At 38.3% G+C, this 18191-nt stretch overlaps 2 protein-coding genes across 6 annotated transcripts in view; one reads left to right on the top strand and one right to left on the bottom strand.

The window, feature by feature from the left end:
- The window catches only part of LOC105455998 (tubulin polyglutamylase TTLL4), a 140159-nt gene that overhangs the window by 30659 nt on the left and 91309 nt on the right, over nucleotides 1-18191 (top strand). For 3 of the 5 annotated variants that reach the window (XM_011699749.1, XM_011699748.1, XM_011699750.1), the window contains exon 3: nucleotides 17267-17310. The gene's annotated coding sequence lies outside the window, so the exon portion shown is untranslated. Of the gene's footprint in view, nucleotides 1-11508; nucleotides 11529-17266; nucleotides 17319-18191 lie in introns of those variants that run through there. The other 2 variants (XM_011699752.1, XM_011699751.1) reach the window with 2 other exon arrangements.
- LOC105455996 lies at nucleotides 8413-9632 on the bottom strand. The gene has a single exon (XM_011699746.1). The coding sequence runs from the start codon at nucleotides 9405-9407 to the stop codon at nucleotides 8886-8888; it is 522 nt and encodes a 173-aa protein (XP_011698048.1). The 5' UTR covers nucleotides 9408-9632; the 3' UTR covers nucleotides 8413-8885.

Raw genomic sequence — 18191 nt, 5'->3', positions numbered from 1 at the left:
GAGGTTTTATAGTTGAGACGACGGTACCGTTTGCTGCGTAACTACTACTCTGCACCGAGTTTTGCATGAAACAAAGACGCAACGGTAGCATAACATTTTCGTTTCTTCTGGCGCGAATCGCCAGGTGCATTATTTTCAAAAATCTGAAGCCAAGGTCTCGCGAGAATATATGGAGCAAACTCAAATATGAAAAATAAAAAGATACTAGTGCAAAAAAAAAGGGAAGAGAAACATCATTTTTTTAAATGGCATTTTATTTGCTTTATTTTTTTTATCTCAATTAATATCTTAATAAGAAGCGCATGATTATATTAGGGAATGTTAATCTTATGTAAATTCTATCTTCGATTTCCATTTATAAAATATGATTCATAATATCGAATCGCGACACACGCTAATCCATATACATACCTATACATATATCTGTCGAATATATATCAGGATTATAATGTACGCATTTTAAGTTCAATAATTATATGTCGTCTCTTTTATAACACGTTATTCTAAGCGAAGGAGCACGAGACAAATTCGACAAATGATTTTCATGACGCCGATCGGCGCGAGATGGATGATTGATAAAGGCAACTTTCATATTTATGGATTAAGGACGCAGCGGTATAGGCGGTATCGGTTCAATCGATTGTAATTGCGAATTAAAAGGTGCCCGCTGGAGATGTATACGATTTTGATGCATACGAAGCTACGCATGTATCGGCATGTAATTACTAAACGTGCGCGATTAACCTCGATTTTTCAAAATCGTGTATTGAAGTAAACAACATCCAGGTGGTGCTCAATTCAAATTGCAATCATGTTTTAAATTGACTCGCATTAATTCGTCTTCATACTTAATGACACATCGCATCGAGTGTCATAAGTAATTATTCCCCGAAAGCCGCGATTTTTCACACAGAGCATTAATGAACGTTGTGGACGCGCGCGCGTTTGTTGTGTGTGTGCGTGTGCGTGTGTGGTGTGACGTGCGCGCGCGCGCGTGTGTACGGGCGTGCTGTTCAATTGAAATTGCATGATCGAATCGATATTCCTCGATAATTGAATATGAAAACAGGGTCGTCCTTTATTACGGATTTTTGAGAGAGAGAGAGAGAGAGAGAGAGAGAGAGAGAGAGAGAGGGCAGTTGAAAGGTAAAAATACCGAGATAAATCCACTTATTAAATTGATTAAAAAAAAAGATAAATCGTATTTATAGATACATATACTACTTTAATTAGCAGTTTTGCTTACATAAAAATATTAAGGACGTCGAATATTAATGAGATATTGATATCTGATATCAATGTCTCGTTGATATAATACATATTAACGCGACATATCAATGCGGTATAATTATATTATATCGTTGGATATTTGTTACGAGATGCTTGCTGCAACGTTTTAAGTAAATTGCAAAGGGAACTTGGATATTAATACGATTCTGGTAGAATCATGCTGGCTCGATAGAAATATTTAATCGATAGAAATCTCGAGGCATGTGATTACATTCGCGTATTGAAATTCTTGGCATCCGGTAATCCGCTTGAAACGTTGAAAGGATATAAGGTGATAATCAAGTCCGTCCGCGAGCTCGTCTAACTTCCTCCGAACAAGCGCGTTAATTAATGCGTTCGAGACGGCGATCAACAGGATGGCGCGAATCTAATTTGCATCTAACCGCGCGCGCGCAACGGTGAAGGCACGTGTACGTGTAAATATTGCCTGACGCGTTTCACATGGAGGATTACGTAACGTATCGATCCCGCGCGTTCGAGCTTGTCACAAAATTAAACCTTTGTCAAAATTAAGATAAAACGATGTATGCATGCGTAATACGTAGCATATATTGAATACATATATTAATTCTGTAATCAGTTTTTTTTAATTAATTGAAAGGATCGCGATATCTCTCTGTCTTGCCTGATCGTTTCTGCAATTTACACTTTTCTTTGCTTCTGTTTGCATGCACGTGCTTTTACGAGAACACGTTAAAGAAATTTCGACAGCTTTGTGTTTTACGTCATTGATAAATATATATTAATCATTAGCGACCGTCACGCAGTTTTAATTACGCGGATTCGTTTGTCACGAGCGCGACTACTTTCGCAGGTAGGTTTCCTTGAATTCTGTTGTAGAGCAAGAAAGCACATAAATTTACGACTGAACGTGCGCAAAAGACATGCACCCGACTCGTGATTTCTATACCATATGGGAGCGCGGGTCTAATCGCAAACTACATCTTGCGCTGTTCGCCTTCATTTATCGCGCTGCATCGCGCTGCGCGAAAATGATAAATCGAGTGGTAACTTTGAGATACGGACTTCCTGTTAGTTCTAATCACGTCGACGCGAATATCTAAACTGCTAATTTTCTTAGCAATCTGCGGAGCTAGAAATTGCCAACCATTCCAAAAATTGGAAAAGAATCTGATAATATTATCTTTTCTTAAAATTTTCCGACAGATATATGTATGTAAATAATTACTCTTTTATTAAAAATAATTTTCTCAAGAACTATTTCTTCTGTTTTGGGAATGTTTACAGAAATGATCCTTTATTATAATATATATTGCAAAAACATTTGCTTTTTTTCCATTTTTTTCATAATTCTTCTCTATTTTATATAGGTATACCGCAATCAAATTAAAATTTCTAACTATATTTTTTTTATATTATTAATTATTAAGTTGGTTAAATTAATATCAAATTACACAATTTTACAAGCATGCTTGTTTGTAAAATACGGAACGATTATATTTCACGTATAATACCTATGTTCTAGATTAACGGTTGAGAAGTCGTTCTCAACGTAGAATCCACGAATATGTTACCGGTTTCTTCATTCCCGCACGATAATCCTATTAATGTGTTTTTGACATATGCTAATTCGCGTTAACGATAAGTAATCAGAAATGAGATAGTTCTGGCTTCCTTTCTATCTCAGATTATTGAAAACAGCATTCAGCGCGATTACTTAGCTGTCACAGAAGACCTTTAATCTTCATTTACGTTTGTCAATTATTTCACAAAAACCGGCAAGATTATCAAAAAGTACAAAAAAATATATTTAAATTAAATCTGAGCTAATTAAATAAAAACGAAGCAAGTTGAAATAAATTAATAACATCTTCGCTTTTAAGTTTTACTTGACTCAGTAAGACGCTATTAGATAGAAAATACTTCAAAATTAGCTACCAAAGATCTTTTTTTTTTTTAAATAAAAAGTATGATCTTTTTTTTTTAAAAAAAGTATGAAATAATATCTATTACGCTTATTTATGATATTGGAAATAATATTAATTTTCAATAATTTAATTATATTTTAATTAGTGATGTATAAAGTATATTTTTTCCGCGTTTGTAACTTCCGACACATGCTGGGATTGATTTCGTAATCGTTACTTGACATTAGGTCACCGAATTGTGTACGGCTTCCTCTGTAATTAAATATTCGCACTTTGCAAATCGTGCGTCATTGATCGATCGCGCTATTATTGATGCATCGTTATGCAACAGTCGTCTATTTCAATTGCTTTCGCCATTCTAAAGAGATCTTGCGACGTGCTCGTTCGGCTCAAAGAGGTCGCGTACGCGCCGAGGGGACAATTCGAGTCTTCCTTTTCTTTTCCTGTGAATGGCGTCGCGGGATTAGCACGGGGAATGGCGCAAGCACGCTTCGCGATCATCCATGACGAACGGCATTAGTCACGAGCCAATTTCATTCCTGCTCCCTTTCGCCTCCTCATCCAGTCGCGAAAGAAGCGCTCTTTTTCGCCGCTGTCGCTCGCTCGCCGGCGGCGGGATCTCTTGGCAGCTGAAACTGGCGTGTGTTCTCTTCCTTTGCGTAATTATTGACAGATTTAGAGTGAGTGCCAATTAACGCACGGGTGTTAGATTCGTCAAATTTCGTGAACAGCTTGTTTCCAGACTCTTTAATCACATACGATTTATTTGTTGATAATTATTACATAAAAAGAAATGTATAAATGAAAATCTATCCTCGATGGGAGATGGATTTTTTTCAATTTTTTGTCTTGACTATTTTTTTTTGTAATTTAAAAATGTTTTACAACTTAATTTTCAAGAAATGTAATTTAAAGAATTATTGACGAAGATATAGTATGGAATGCTTTTATAGATAGAATATGATTAAATAATCATATTCTATCAAATGATTCTCTTAGAAGCCAAACTGAGGAACTTTGTGAGATAAAAAGTAAAGAAAATTGAAGGTATAAACTAATCATGTGTTCTATAAAACCGAAATTTCAAAAATTTACATGGAGTTGATCAGTTTATCTTCTGAGAGATACTCATTTGAAACCTTATTTTATCGATCATAAAGAGTTATATTAATCACTTCACACTTATGAAACTTTTTTACTTTGGTGATACGCTTCTAAATGTTTGAATTAAGAATAACTGTCAACGAGTATGTATTTTAGCCTCGTATTCATATTTCATAGTTATGTTTCCACTTGCATATTCAGTGTGACTTTATTTTTATAATACATTGAATATGTCGAGACGACAATTCTATCGACATGCGGCCTTGAGGTTTATTGCGGGGTACAGTATGTTGTATTTACACAAGGTCGCCGCCCTTCCCATTCGTGTACTGAGACTCGAGCCGGCAGGTATAAGTGTCGCGGTCCGCTCCACATGTTGTTACCTATCGAAATGCGATCGCGACAAGTGTTGGGAGAAAAGTGCAATCCTACGAATATTTTGCGATCACAATTCGGTACGATCTAATTGTCAAGTCTCGCAATGAAAAATTCGCAATATCGAGGAAGCAACTATTTCATGTAGCTGTTTCTTGTAATTTACCGAAATAGAGATCGATAAAGAATAGAAATTCTAAATTGTTGCCTTTCGATACTTACGAGTGACGATTGCTTCTTTAATTGCTGTTTAGACTCAAGTCTAAACTTGAACTAAATTGAATACCTATACATATCGTATCGTAATTTATTAATCTCTGAGCCAACATGACACTTTGAGAAAAAGTATTGATCATTTACCACAGTTACGATTCATATAACGACTATAAATATAAACTGAAAGAACTGTATTTTCGTATTATTTTTAATCATTAAAAATAATTTTTTAAATTTCGATAATAAATGTGTCGCGAGAAGTAATTTGTTAGAAACACACATGGAGAGAGTGTTCCGCATGATGTGCGGTTGCCCAGTGCTCGGGCACACGTGAAGTCGGAACCAGACCAAGCGAGCGCAAATAAACACGAATGCATGATTTGCTTGAAACGGTACCGTTCGTGCTCGTTGAAGCGAGCTGTTCATTCGTGTTCGTTCGCGTTCGCTCGCTCAGTCTGGATCCGGCTTGACACGCGCGCACGAGGGAGATCGCGTGCGTGCGCGCGTGTGCGCCGGCTCGCATTAATGCAGCGATATCGGGGCCGTGGGAATGAGCGAGTAGCGCGAGCGAGCGTTCTCCGCTGGCACGAGCGGGTCACCACCGTCACCGGCGTCGAGGAGGGAGGTACGCGGCGCCGCGCCATTCACTCCGCGGAGGACAGTAAAGGCCGACGACTGTCGGCCGTACGCAGGAGGAAGTGGTGGCCGATTCCGCGCGACACGTGGTTTTTCTCTCGCTTCGAGAAATGTCAACTGAGTAGCGACGATTGTTTGTCGATCGAACCGCTTGGTTCTACCGTGCCCCGACATTTCAACCGGATTTATTATTTTTCCCTCTTACTGTAAATCTTTTATCACTTTTGCACATGATGTTATATTCGTATATGACGGAATTACAGCTTAATCTGCTTAAGTTATATTTTGTCTTCTTAAATATTTAATTAACATTGAATAGATATATATAGAAAACTGATCGTTATATATTCGATGTTAAAATGTTGAATTGAAACATTAATTATCTGCTCATACAAAGGAACTTATTTTTGCTTACAAAATTGATTTTAATGACGTTATAATAAAATAAAAAAATATCATACTCCTGTATATAACAGCAAATGTTTCACGATTATGAGTCTTTTAAGAAAAATAAAGTTATCTGTTTATTTCGACTCTTTTTTCGATATCATCTTTTCTGATGCGGATTGCCAACGAGAAAGTGACACGATAAAAGAAAATATGAAACATATCGTTTTCCCATGCGGAGTTAAAATTACAATTTTCAAGTAATATTAATCGCTTCTCATAATTTATTCTAACATTTTATTTTCTTAATCAAAATAGTTTAATGATTTTCTCGTTTTTTTTTTACATTGTACGAAATGTTCTTTTTAGTTATACATACTTTATCTGCAAATTTTTAACAATTTTATATTTTTATTGTGTGTTTGTATAGATCGCTTTTTATTAAGAAAATAAATCTAACTTGCTTGTATAAGATTTTTTTATCTTGACTATAATCAAATATATAAGCAGCAGACGGATTGATATCTGAGGTAGCATCGCAATATGAATTCTTCCGTTAGACAAATTCACAAATATCTCGAATGCCTTTTATGTCTCGAGCGCCTTTTATGTCCTGAGCGAGTACGAGTTAAGGTGTCCTCACCGTGTGAATATTATTCAGCAAGACCGATTTTGTACGAGGAAAAATTCCTGTGCGAACATTTTAATCACTGTAATTACGAAAAAGGGTTATCGAACGGTTGCGACATACTCGTTCCGACCAATTTACATGGTCCGGATAGCCGTGAGACGACCGTAAATGAGGTGAGAGAACGTAGTGTGGATGGAGGGACAGGGGGAGCAACTGTAACAGGATAATGAATTAATTTATTTAATCGACGCAATGTCGCGACGCCGCCGGTGAAAATAACTCACGTAATTGATACATTCCGGGCGGGCTTTCTTCAAAGTTATTTTACAATGTCACCACGTCGTGCCTGACTTCTTTTAAAGTAGAAGCGGATGCTAAAGAAAGCTTCTGCCCCTCCAACGCGGGTGCAAGCCAAAATGCAGGGTTGTCCGAAGGGTTGCCTTGCCTACAGGCTGATCTATCCCAACATCAAGAGATGTAAATAATTTTTTTTTATGCATAAGCCATTTTGTTCTTATTGCTGATCATTTAATCAATTCATCAACTATGCAAAGTAAACAGAGTAACAATTGATTTTAAAAAGTTTATTATTTTTTAATAACTTTTGATGGTCTTTGTTGATTTTTAAATTTAAAAAGATAGCATAGCATAAGTTTCGATATTTATTATTTAATTGATAAGTATATATATTATATTAATTATATATATTAAAGAAATTTATCTTTCATAAAAGTATAAATTTAGATAAATATATAATTATATAAAAAAATCGTACTTATATTATTTGTTGTTTTTTTTTATTTGAATACTAATAATGGTAACAAGCTATTATTCCTTACAAATAATATAGAGAGAAAAGATTGCTTATTTATTTTTAATGATAATGATCATAGTGCCAGGTGATATCAGCGCTTCACGATCGAATGTCTCTATTAAGTAAACCAAATTCGATCAGCTCTATCGTATATAATTTGCAAATTATTCACCCCTCCGATTATTCTATTATACTTCAATGTATGGTTACTGATTATCGTGGTATCTTTTGTTATTTTTCGAAGGGTCGAGGTTATACCCCCGTGTGTCTACTGTAGAAAATCATGCGAACTCGCATGCACCCCTATCTACTTACCCCACAGTGGACATGTGTCTGTCACATATGGATAACACGTGTGCATAATGTCGATCATATCTGTGCTGAATTTTCTAAAACGAGCTATTGTCTACGTTTTTTTTACTTTTTTTCTATTTCCGAATTATTACAAAAGAAGTTCAATATGGCGTATCTTTATAACTTACATATGTTACAATTTACGAAACACAACATTCTATGTAGCAACAATAACTCTTTAATAATGAATGGTTAAATCAAAATTTGAAATTTTTTTGAGATTCTTTATAATCATACTTAATAGTCACAATTTATTTGGCTACGTAGCTCCGTATCTCACCTGCACTCACCTTGAGGAAGTTTTCCCGCGTAAAATCTCCCTCTACTTCTTAGCTTTCTGTGCCTGAAATAATATTGTCCGACGTTCCTCTTGAACTTATATTAAGTATCTGGTCAAAACTTTTGCATTAACCTTTAGTAATATTTGAGACATTTTCAGATCATTGAATTTAATGAAGCTCTAAAAGAAAAATGTTACAAGAGAAATGTTTTTAAAAATAATCTAATTTAATAAATTTAATATCTTTTTAAGAATGTCAGATGTGAATTTAAAAGGGCATTTTTCGTATATTTCTTTTACGACAAATTATTTTCTCTTTCTATGATTTTAAAGAAATATATTGAAATAAAAAAGATTTAAAATTTTTGTCATATTCTTAAAATTATTTACTTAAGACTAAGATGAAGGAAAAGATTATAATAATTGAGACAAGGTATATTTGCTTATGATTAACATTTATTTCAAACAAACATATTGGAAGACAAATAGGAATGTGTCAGCGATACTTGCTGACATTAAAGCCGATATCACAATCTCGAAATAACACTCTCTATAAATTTGTATACATACATATAATATAGGTACAAATATCACAAACGCGACAAGTGTCGCCGCAAAATAAAAAAGAAAAAAAAATATAACTCCTCTCTCTCTTTCTCTTTGACATATTAATTTTCATCTACAAGGAATGCTCCTCTCGATCAGTCAATTGTCAATGAGCTATAATTTATATAATATAATCTAACGATCACAGTTTCGAAATGTCTGTCTCAGCTGTCGCCTCACGACTCGATTGACAGCGTCGGTCCTCGACCTCGAGGACGCTTCCGCAGGAGGAAGTTCGGCGAATCTCGAACGATCAGCTGACTCGTCTTTGAGGTAGATGATGTCGTTTTCGAAGACGACACCTCACGCCACTTGCACCTCGGGAAGCTGGTACTGCGAGAAGGCGCGCTCCTTGTAGCACAGGTCCCTGTCGGCCATGCTGAGAGTTGTCCAGTAGAAGTCGCCGGCGTGGGTGTGGGCGAAATGCACTGGCACGTAGCACTGACCAGGCACAACCGGCACGACAGTCATCTGTCCGTCCAGGCAGACGGTGATGGCGGCTCCCTCCTCGGCGTCCCGCAGCTCCTGCAGGAGTCTACGCTCCAGCGTCTCGTTGGCGTTGTTCTGGTTCTCGATCTCCTCAGTGAAGATCTCCACCTGAGGTACGGCCTCCTGACGCTTCTTGCTCTTGACGTAACTGCTAGTGCGCTTCTTCAGCATTCGCAGCAACGGTTTCAGCGGCTTCAGCATGCGTCTGCTCTTGCGGCTGCTCACTGTCTTATCTTCTGACATCTTCAGATTGTAGAGATTATCGTTGAGCTCGTTTTCGAACACGTCGTTGAGCTCGAGGTCGAACAGCGATTGCTCGCTCGTGATGGTGGCCATCTTTCTTCTCTCTCTTTCTCTCTTTCTCTCTATCCCTCTCTGTCTCTCTCTCTCTTTCTCTGAGTGTTCTCCTTCTCGCACCACGGTACACTGAACCGGTTTCTTCCGAACTGTCGGAACTCGGAACACGTGGCACGAACTGTCGTTCGATAGGAACTTGATGGGAGAACTTGAAAGCAAGAGGATGTGCTTTCGGGCAAGTCGCTTTGGAGCGAGAGGCTAGTGAGCGAATGGTACCTTAGTACGAGCAACCCCGTCCTTATATAGCCCCGTCGAGGCTGCACGGGGTGACAGAGTGGGGAAGGCAGGTGCACTCTGGCTGTGGGAACTCGGAGAATTCGGAGCTTCCCACGTCGGGGTCCACGCCGACCATCTGCCGGTCTTCTCCCTCCTCCGCCTTCGCCGCCCGATCGCCCACCACCTATCTCGGTCCTTACAGCACCCTACTCGCAAGGGCCCCCTTCGTGATACACATACACGTGCGCGCACACCCCCGTGATCACCCCCATCCGACCTTCTGCATAGTGGTTCATCCTCGCTTTCTTCGTTCCGCGTGACTCCGATTTCTTAGGCTTTCTAAGAGGGGTCTCTTTCTCTAGGATAGAGTCCGGATTGCTAGCTATACAGGGGGTGTTCCTCCTTCGAGACTGGTTCGAACCTGTTGCGACACGTTCGTGCGCGTCACGCGAGCTTGCGTGAGGAGAGACGGATTTTGTCATTGTCTTTACACTGAATGCAGAATATCCAACTTGTTGCGTCTTGCTGTTAACATAGGAGTTGGCGTGGCTCGAAAACGATAACATTGAACGGTTGTACACGACATTAGCGATAATAGAGATAATGATATGAATGAAGGAAGCTCAATGTTTAATCATGGACTAGTCGATTGTAGATTCAACTCATTCAACGAAACGTTTATTATATCAACTCATAAGATACAATCGATTGCGTATTCAATTTCGGCACGCGAAGTAGCGTGACTCGAGGTGTATTTCAATGTAGAAATTCTACACCCTACGTGCATGATTCTTTATCAGAGAAGAGGGATAAAGAGGATAAAGGAAAGTGCAGGTTCTATAAAATATACATTATAAACTTTAAATCAAAATTATTACGAATTAATTTTATTTATTACATATAAATTTAATTGGACAAGTGAAAATATTTTAATTATTTATATTAATATTTTTCATATCTCTTTTTAAATTTTTTTTTAAGTGTCCAATCAATCAAATTATTTTGTATAAAAATTTATTTTATTATTCACATTTTATTGAATATATTTTTTAAATTAAAGTATTTAATAATTTTGCACAAACAATTTATTTATTAGGTATCAGTGATTCCTTCAGTTCAGAAAGAGTAATTTCAGCTACGATCGTTGCTGAGAATTTTTAAGCCAAAGGGTTAGCGTATAGCTAACCGGTAAGTTATAGTAATTAACGTGCGGTAATAACGTATCCCGGCTTCCTTCATTACCCCACTGTGCTCAAGAGATTTAGAGCCGAGAAGCGTCTAGACGCCTCGTGATAGGTGCGGCAACCCCCGCTATTAAATACGCCTCCGACCGGATTTTTTGTTATCTCGGAACTCGGCCCCTTGTCTTCATGACACGATCACGGTACGTCCATTAGCTGTACCGTCATAAAAAAGTCTGAAAGTTTTGTGAGGAGGTAAACTTTTTCTTCTTTACCTCGCACCCTACGAATTGCCGAGTTTTTTTTTTACGGGGTGGAAATTTTTTTTACAACCTGTTTCATGGATACGAACGTCAGGTGAATAGTTTAATGGATACGTTAACACCAAATAGATAAATCTATAAACATATACAGTTAATGAATATATATTTATATAATACATGTATATACAATATTTTGGAAGATTCTCAATATTTTTCTTGCAAATAATTACGCATCATACAGAGAGGCGAAAAGAAGATTTATTTGTATTGATTTAAATATAAAATCACACACTGGCGGTTTAGGGGCGGTTTCGGTGGTGCACCTGAACAGCAGTGGAAGCCTATCGAGGGTGAAAATCGAGTTGTCGAGGGTCCTGTCGAGCTGGGTAGGCACGCCGTAGCCATACACCGCAGGCAAACTTCGCCCCCTCGAAGGACAGGTACACTTGGGTATTATTTGTTTTCACTTGCATTCCGAAAATATAGCTTGAGGGCAGGTGAAACGAGTCTGAAACTGCCGACTGCGGTGCGCTTTTCATGATTTGCTAGGATTATTTTATTTGCTTTTGTTTTAGAGTATCGTATTTCTATTTTGAGATTCTTCACAAAACTTACCGTTTTTTCGAAGATTTTGTAACTGAAAAGTTGATATACTGCAACAAGTATTGCAGATATTATGATGAATATTTCTTCGTTATTACATTTCTATAGTGTCATAATCAAATTATCTCTCAGTTGTTGACAGTGTATTTTTGCAAATTTAATATTAACATGCAGACAGAGATTAATTTATATTTATTGATTTAAATTGAAATTCGATATAAATATTAAAATATTCATGTATAATTATATGTTATGTATATTATATTTGTATATAGCTAGTCTTTATGTATATTATATTATATGTAGCTAGTCTTTATGTATAATTTCCAATTTAGATCTTATCTTCTATTTAAAAATGCTTTGAAAGTTTATCGAATATTTAATCATATTATTGACTTAGTAGTCGTTTCACCTTCGTTTTTATCTCGCGAACTCGGCGAATCTCGATTTTTACCTCGTTCTACATTTAGCCGAAAAATCATCGACCTTTTATACGAATGGCGAATTTAAAAGCGTCGTGGATCATTAAGCATATCGATCGACTGGTTTCACCTACGTAGTAGCAAGCTCAATGGAGTGTATCGCGCATGCTGAATATAACACAAACATAAACTCGCAGAGGTGCTTAAGCCTCGCTTATTTCCGGTCACATGGAATTAACTTTGAAAATTAAGTAATATAAAACAATATATTCGTAGGTAATTGTCGTATTTGCCGATCTACTGAATCTAACGGTTTCAATCGCAACAGCGAGCTCCAACTCGGACGTCTCTAGCTCGTAGGTAGCTCAGACGACTCTCTAATGAAAATTGAGGAAACGGATAATTCCGCGCGTTTCCTGTTAATCGCGGATTTAAACCGGTTTGCGAGCAGATCCGCGGACGTTCTGTTCTACACAGTCCCCAGGGATCGCTTGTCTCCTTCCCCTCGCTCTCCTCGCAATCGTTGGAAAGAAGCGCTTATTCTCTCTCTCTCGTCTCGCAAGATCCTCGCGCCGCCGGATCGGATAGATCTTACAACCGGTTCTTAATGCGACCGTCAAATTTTAATTAATTCGAGACCATTCGCGCGGTGTCCTGATTTAAAACCGCGCCCACGTGTTTTCGTGCGGGCGCGCACGTCGTCCCGGAGGCGTCTCATGTGGAATTAATAATTCATGATCGTTTTGCTCGCTCACTATATGTGAAGGCATCAACGATTTGGAAACGTTTCGTTGGATTTTAGCGGCCGTAGTGTATTTCCAGTTGGAAATTTATATTCGTGCGCTTTTGGCGTCAATAATGATGATGTTTCCCTCAAACGAAAAGTCTCAGATGCGTGAAAAATTTTGAAGATGCATTTGCACTGTCTGAGCAGAACGTATCTCTCTAGTCCATTAATTAGTGACATAAGCTCCACAAAGTGCTTCGTTAATGATATTTGCCTTTCAAATTTTGAGTTATTTATTTGATACACATGTGTCTAGGTACGACAGCGATAATTTTCATGTTAGAAAATATCAAGATTTTAAATATTCAGTTTTTTGAATATCATTTTACTCATGTTTTGTAAAGCTTATTAAAATTAATTTCGATGAATCACTGTACAACTTTTTCTTAAACAAGAAAGCATTTTTGAATTTTTGAAAAAGATAGCCGTACATGCATACATATTAATTTAATAATATTATATTTATGAATTTAATCAAAATTTGTTTGCATTGAAATAGCTAAAGCGATAGAAAAATCTTATTTTTAATTTGATATTAATTTGAACCAGATCGTCTAAGTGAATAACACAAATAAATTTTAGGAGAATTTTAAGAGAACGCCTTTTACAGTCACGGCTGGATCTTGGTCTAATAAATTCTATACGAATTTTTAAATCCATTATTCAGCCACTTAAATTTAGCGCGTCGGATTTGCAACGCAATCATTAGGTGAAGTTGGAATAACAAGATCACAGTGGATCTTCAATTCTTAATCCGATGCTTGTAAGCATCTTAAAATACTGCGGAGAACTTATTGCGAAAAATATTATGTCATGTCAGCCAGGATTTGAACTTAAAATCTCATTTTTGCAAAATTACGCATGCATCCGAAGCCGCGCTAGGCATCATTATCACGCTAGCAAGTTACATCGCTTTGAATCTCGCAGAAATGGCGCGTCATATTCCTATATTTATTCCGCGCCTCCGACGAGGGTATTAGATTATGCAAATCACGTGCGGGACGAGTGTCGCGGGTCCCATCAGATAAAACGTTATTCCGAAGATGGAGCATGCGATCCCCTTCACGTTCGGCCGTGGCAAACATTAGAGGTGAGCGATATGACACGATCTTGATTAAAACGCTACCCCTGGCATTCTGCCATGCGATAGTATCGCTTATCGCGTCATTAAACGACAAGAAAAGAGATTCGCGAACGCCTGAATAATCAGGCTGAACGCGCGTCGCGGAATGCATCTAAAAGATGGCTCGAGGACGCACACGTGCGTTTCTTTTGTTTATTTATTACAGCGTCTGCAAGACGCTAGAATTCCTCTTCGATTCCGCGACGCGTTATCGCATGTACAGTATAGATATCGAACACAAAATCCGACATTATTCTACTGATCTGAAAACGGACTACTTACGAGGATAAAATTGCTTATTTCGAGATCTGTATTTATTATTATGTAAGAAAATAATTAAAGCAATACTATCAACAAATTTCATGGTCTTTACCGGACAATAAATGTCGTGATTACGTGAGACAACTATTCGTTGAAAGAGTTGTATCTTTGGACGCATCTAAAGATTGTGAGTATGGAAATGCTCATCCAGCGTCCGAGAACGTGACACGGTACTTTCATTAGCATATATGATTAACACGTGAGCAATGACCGCGGTATTCTTTGCCCTCGCGTATGAAGCCTGAAACTTGTGCGCGCACGTTCGAGGATGCAGCGAGTAGACGCGAAAAAGGAGAGCCCTCGAGAGAGAGAGAGAGAGAGAGAGAGAGAGAGAGATTGAAGGGAAAAGGGAAGGCGAAGAAGCGAGCAAGCCAACTTAAAACAGTAGTAGTGACCCCCGGGGCTGAGCAGGCCCAAACAAGAAGTCCCTTCTGACGTCACCGGCAGGTGCAAGCAGACGTGCGTCCTCGTCTCGCCGCGCTCCTCTCGCTCTCGCCTCCCTTTCTCCGCTTTTCGCCTTCCTCTGCTTCTTTTTCTGCTTCCTTCTCGCGCACTCGCGTGTAATCGTGCCGATTTCGAGATCGAGATAACTCGGCTTTGCACGGCGCCCACCGTGAATCCGGTTGGTTTCTGTTGAAAATTTCTGACGTACGTTACTCGGCTCCGCAGTCGCTCGCTCGCTCGCTCTCTCGCGGACTTTAATAAATGGTTTCCTTTGCGGTTCATTGAGTCGGTTGTGGATAAATTGGCGCGGTGATTGCAGAGACGAAACAAAGGATACGCAGTATCGAGATATTTTCGTATTTCGTAATGCGCGAAACTGTACTGTAGATACTTGAAAAAACCTGAAATATCACTATATCAGAATATCTTTCTAACCATATACATTCTATGGCAAGTTTAAAGAGAAGCTTTTCTATGATGTCAATTGTTTAAATGTTCAAAATAAAATAATTGACAAATTTTTAATATAATTTTTTCTTATATGTACGAGATGTATACGACGTAATTCAAAAATTTAGAAGCATGTTGATCTATCATTGTCGACATATAATTTTTTAATTTTTTTTCTTACATTTCTGCAAAGTAACTCGATATCATTTGAACTTAAATTAGTTTGAATGTCGCGTTGCGGAGGGTAATAAAAAAACCAGGAAACGCTTTGTGCCGTCGAGATTTAAAGGCCATCCGAAAACTCGATCCTAATCTACCCTTAGCGATGGTACTCCGGTCTAATCGAAAGGCGATATGATTCCGCTGATGGAACACCTTAAGAGCGGTAATAAAATATCCTACCGAGAACATTCCACGGATTTTAATGCCCGATAGCCATCGTTTGTAAGTGGAACGACGAAATCCGAACGAGCTGCCGCGCCGCCGGTGCCAAGATATAGCCGCGTCTCGCTTTATTTCTCGAGGCGAAGGTAACTGCATCCGCGGTTGGATGCAGTGTGTTATCTCGATCTTAAAATCGGTACCATTACGCGTGAGCGCACGCGAGAAAAGAGAGAAGGCCGTTGATTCTCTTACGCGCATTCCTCCGGTTGATTCGTCCGATGCAAATTACACGATGCAACGATAATTATCGCGTAACGTTGCGTTCTGTTTTCCATCTAGTTCGATTTTGTATTCCACATCTAGCTTGCTAAGTACGGCCTTAAAAACTAATTGTAAGTTGAATTATCATATTTAACGTTGTATACATATACGATATGATTTGGAGCTACATATATGGTTTTGTTAGCTATCGAACAATCGCAAATCCTTTATCTTGTTCTCCTCGAGCAATTCATTGTCTTCTCATTATGCGTCTTCTTTGAAATCATCAGCCGATATTATCCTCTATTTAGTACTCGATAGAAAAAAAATCAATGTAAAAAAAGAATAAAGGATGACAGGCAAGGGTACATCAAAGAAGAGACCGTATTAAAAAAAAGAGAAGACCTCATTTGTGCCTGGGGCGAAAAATAGTCCAACGACTACCGTATTCGTTTTTTATTTCTCGCTTCTACGAGACTGGTAATCGTTTTCGGCAGGTAGATGCCGTTCTTAGATAGAGATCTACTTGATTGGAATTTTATCTCCGATCTCGCGTACTGAGCTCAATTTAACGCGTGCAAGGAGTTCGTAAAAAATAATCTTCTTTTTACACTTGAAAATGATCCGTACAAACAATTCAAATCACTTGGCATGGATTTTTAATATTTTTATTTTTAATCGAAATACTTAAAAACTAAATTATAAACTTAACATAATTTTAAATCTATTATTTTATGATATATTTATATATAACTAAAATAAAAAATTTTAATATTTATCACTTAACGAATACAATAATAATAAACAGTATAGAAGAAAGGAAAAGAGATGAAGAAAACATATGAATGATGATAATTTTTGAAAGGGACTGTAACTAATTAAGGGTGTATTAAAGTCGCATAAAATTTATTTATTATTTGATTGCACTCGTTACTTCAAATGATTGCATCAGGCTAGCGGATGCTGCTTGCCACTTCGCGGCGAACGGAGTGAATTTATAGTAGGCCCAAACTATTACACTTTTTTTCGATGCTTATTAAATATTTTTTAGGGGGTGTCGGTCGCGGGTCGATACAAATTTCGGTTATTAAGGCGCACCGTATGTAATCGGGCCGAATTATATCTCGAATTACCGAGGGACGCCCGGCGGTTTCTAACGAGCTTTTTTTTTTATCGCTCGTCAATATAATTCGTAAAGCTCGACGTGTCTTCGACGAAACGTTTAATGATCGCGTTGAAGTGCGCGCGCGCGATTATAATTTGCCGCGTTTTCCTTCCTTTTGTATCCGACAGCCGCGGCCAACGCCGGGACGCGTTTTATCACCCATGCAATAAAACGCACTGTTATTTCGTGAATTAACGTTTCGCTAATTTTTGCCGCAGGTGAAGCAGAATCGTGGGACGACTGAAACGGATTATTGATATTGGTGAGTCCGTATGTACATTTTTTACATTTTGGGTTAATTATTTTGCGTTATTTTTAATGTTATGTTACTCTAACAATAAGCAAGTAATATCCATCTTATTAGCTATACATAATCTTGTAGCGATATATATTAGTTATATACATATAATATGTTAATTCATTGCTCTCTATCAATGCGTTTTCAATTAAAAAAATAAAAAATCTCTAACATTTACCGCGATTATAAATATTGTGATATAAAAATAATTTACGAATTATCTATTTTTCGAAGTAAAAATTTAAATCTGTGCAACGGATTGGAAGATGTTCGTTCAGTATTTCGCTGCTTCCTTACGATCGAACGATCCATCCTTCGCGGATAAATTCTTTATGCGCCTGGACTCGCTTGTCCGTCCATCAGAGAACCACGCGGAATCCTTTGTCCCCTCGGACCGGTCCATGGAATTTCCGTGGACAGAATAAAAAGGACTGAATCATAATGCCGCGTCGCGCGAGCGGACCCTTTCGAACCCTATTGAAACGGTTGGAGCGGTATCGGGTGGGGTTAAGGGTAGGCCACGGGGGTGAATGCGATATTATTCAAAATCACGAAAATCTCCGTTTGTATTTCGTTATTTTCGGGGTCCATTCGGGATCGTAGATGCATATCTTACGCCGTTGAATGGGCCACCGTACGGGGTAAGCACCGGCCGGTGTTTGTTCGTCATTTTTCCCCTTCGTCCTCGTCTCGCGTCACAACGAGAACCGAGTGGCGAGAGTGATCCAGGTAAAAAGGGTCAAACGCGCGCACAAAGAGCGCGCCCTCGCCCTCGCGCGACCGCGCGGGCACATGTGCGCGCGCGGCACGCAATCATAAAAGCGACACTTCGATCTTACGCCGAG

The sequence above is a fragment of the Wasmannia auropunctata genome, unplaced genomic scaffold (assembly GCF_000956235.1).
Source record: "Wasmannia auropunctata unplaced genomic scaffold, wasmannia.A_1.0 LD335828.1, whole genome shotgun sequence".
Lineage (NCBI taxonomy): Eukaryota > Metazoa > Arthropoda > Insecta > Hymenoptera > Formicidae > Wasmannia > Wasmannia auropunctata.
Note: the sequence above shows the minus strand (reverse complement) of the source record. Positions and strands in the feature narration are given on the sequence as shown.

Coding starts and splice junctions, on each gene's coding strand:
- LOC105455996 (XM_011699746.1), bottom strand. CDS start 9,407: ATGGCCACCATCACGAGCGAGCAATCGCTGTTCGACCTCGAGCTCAAC.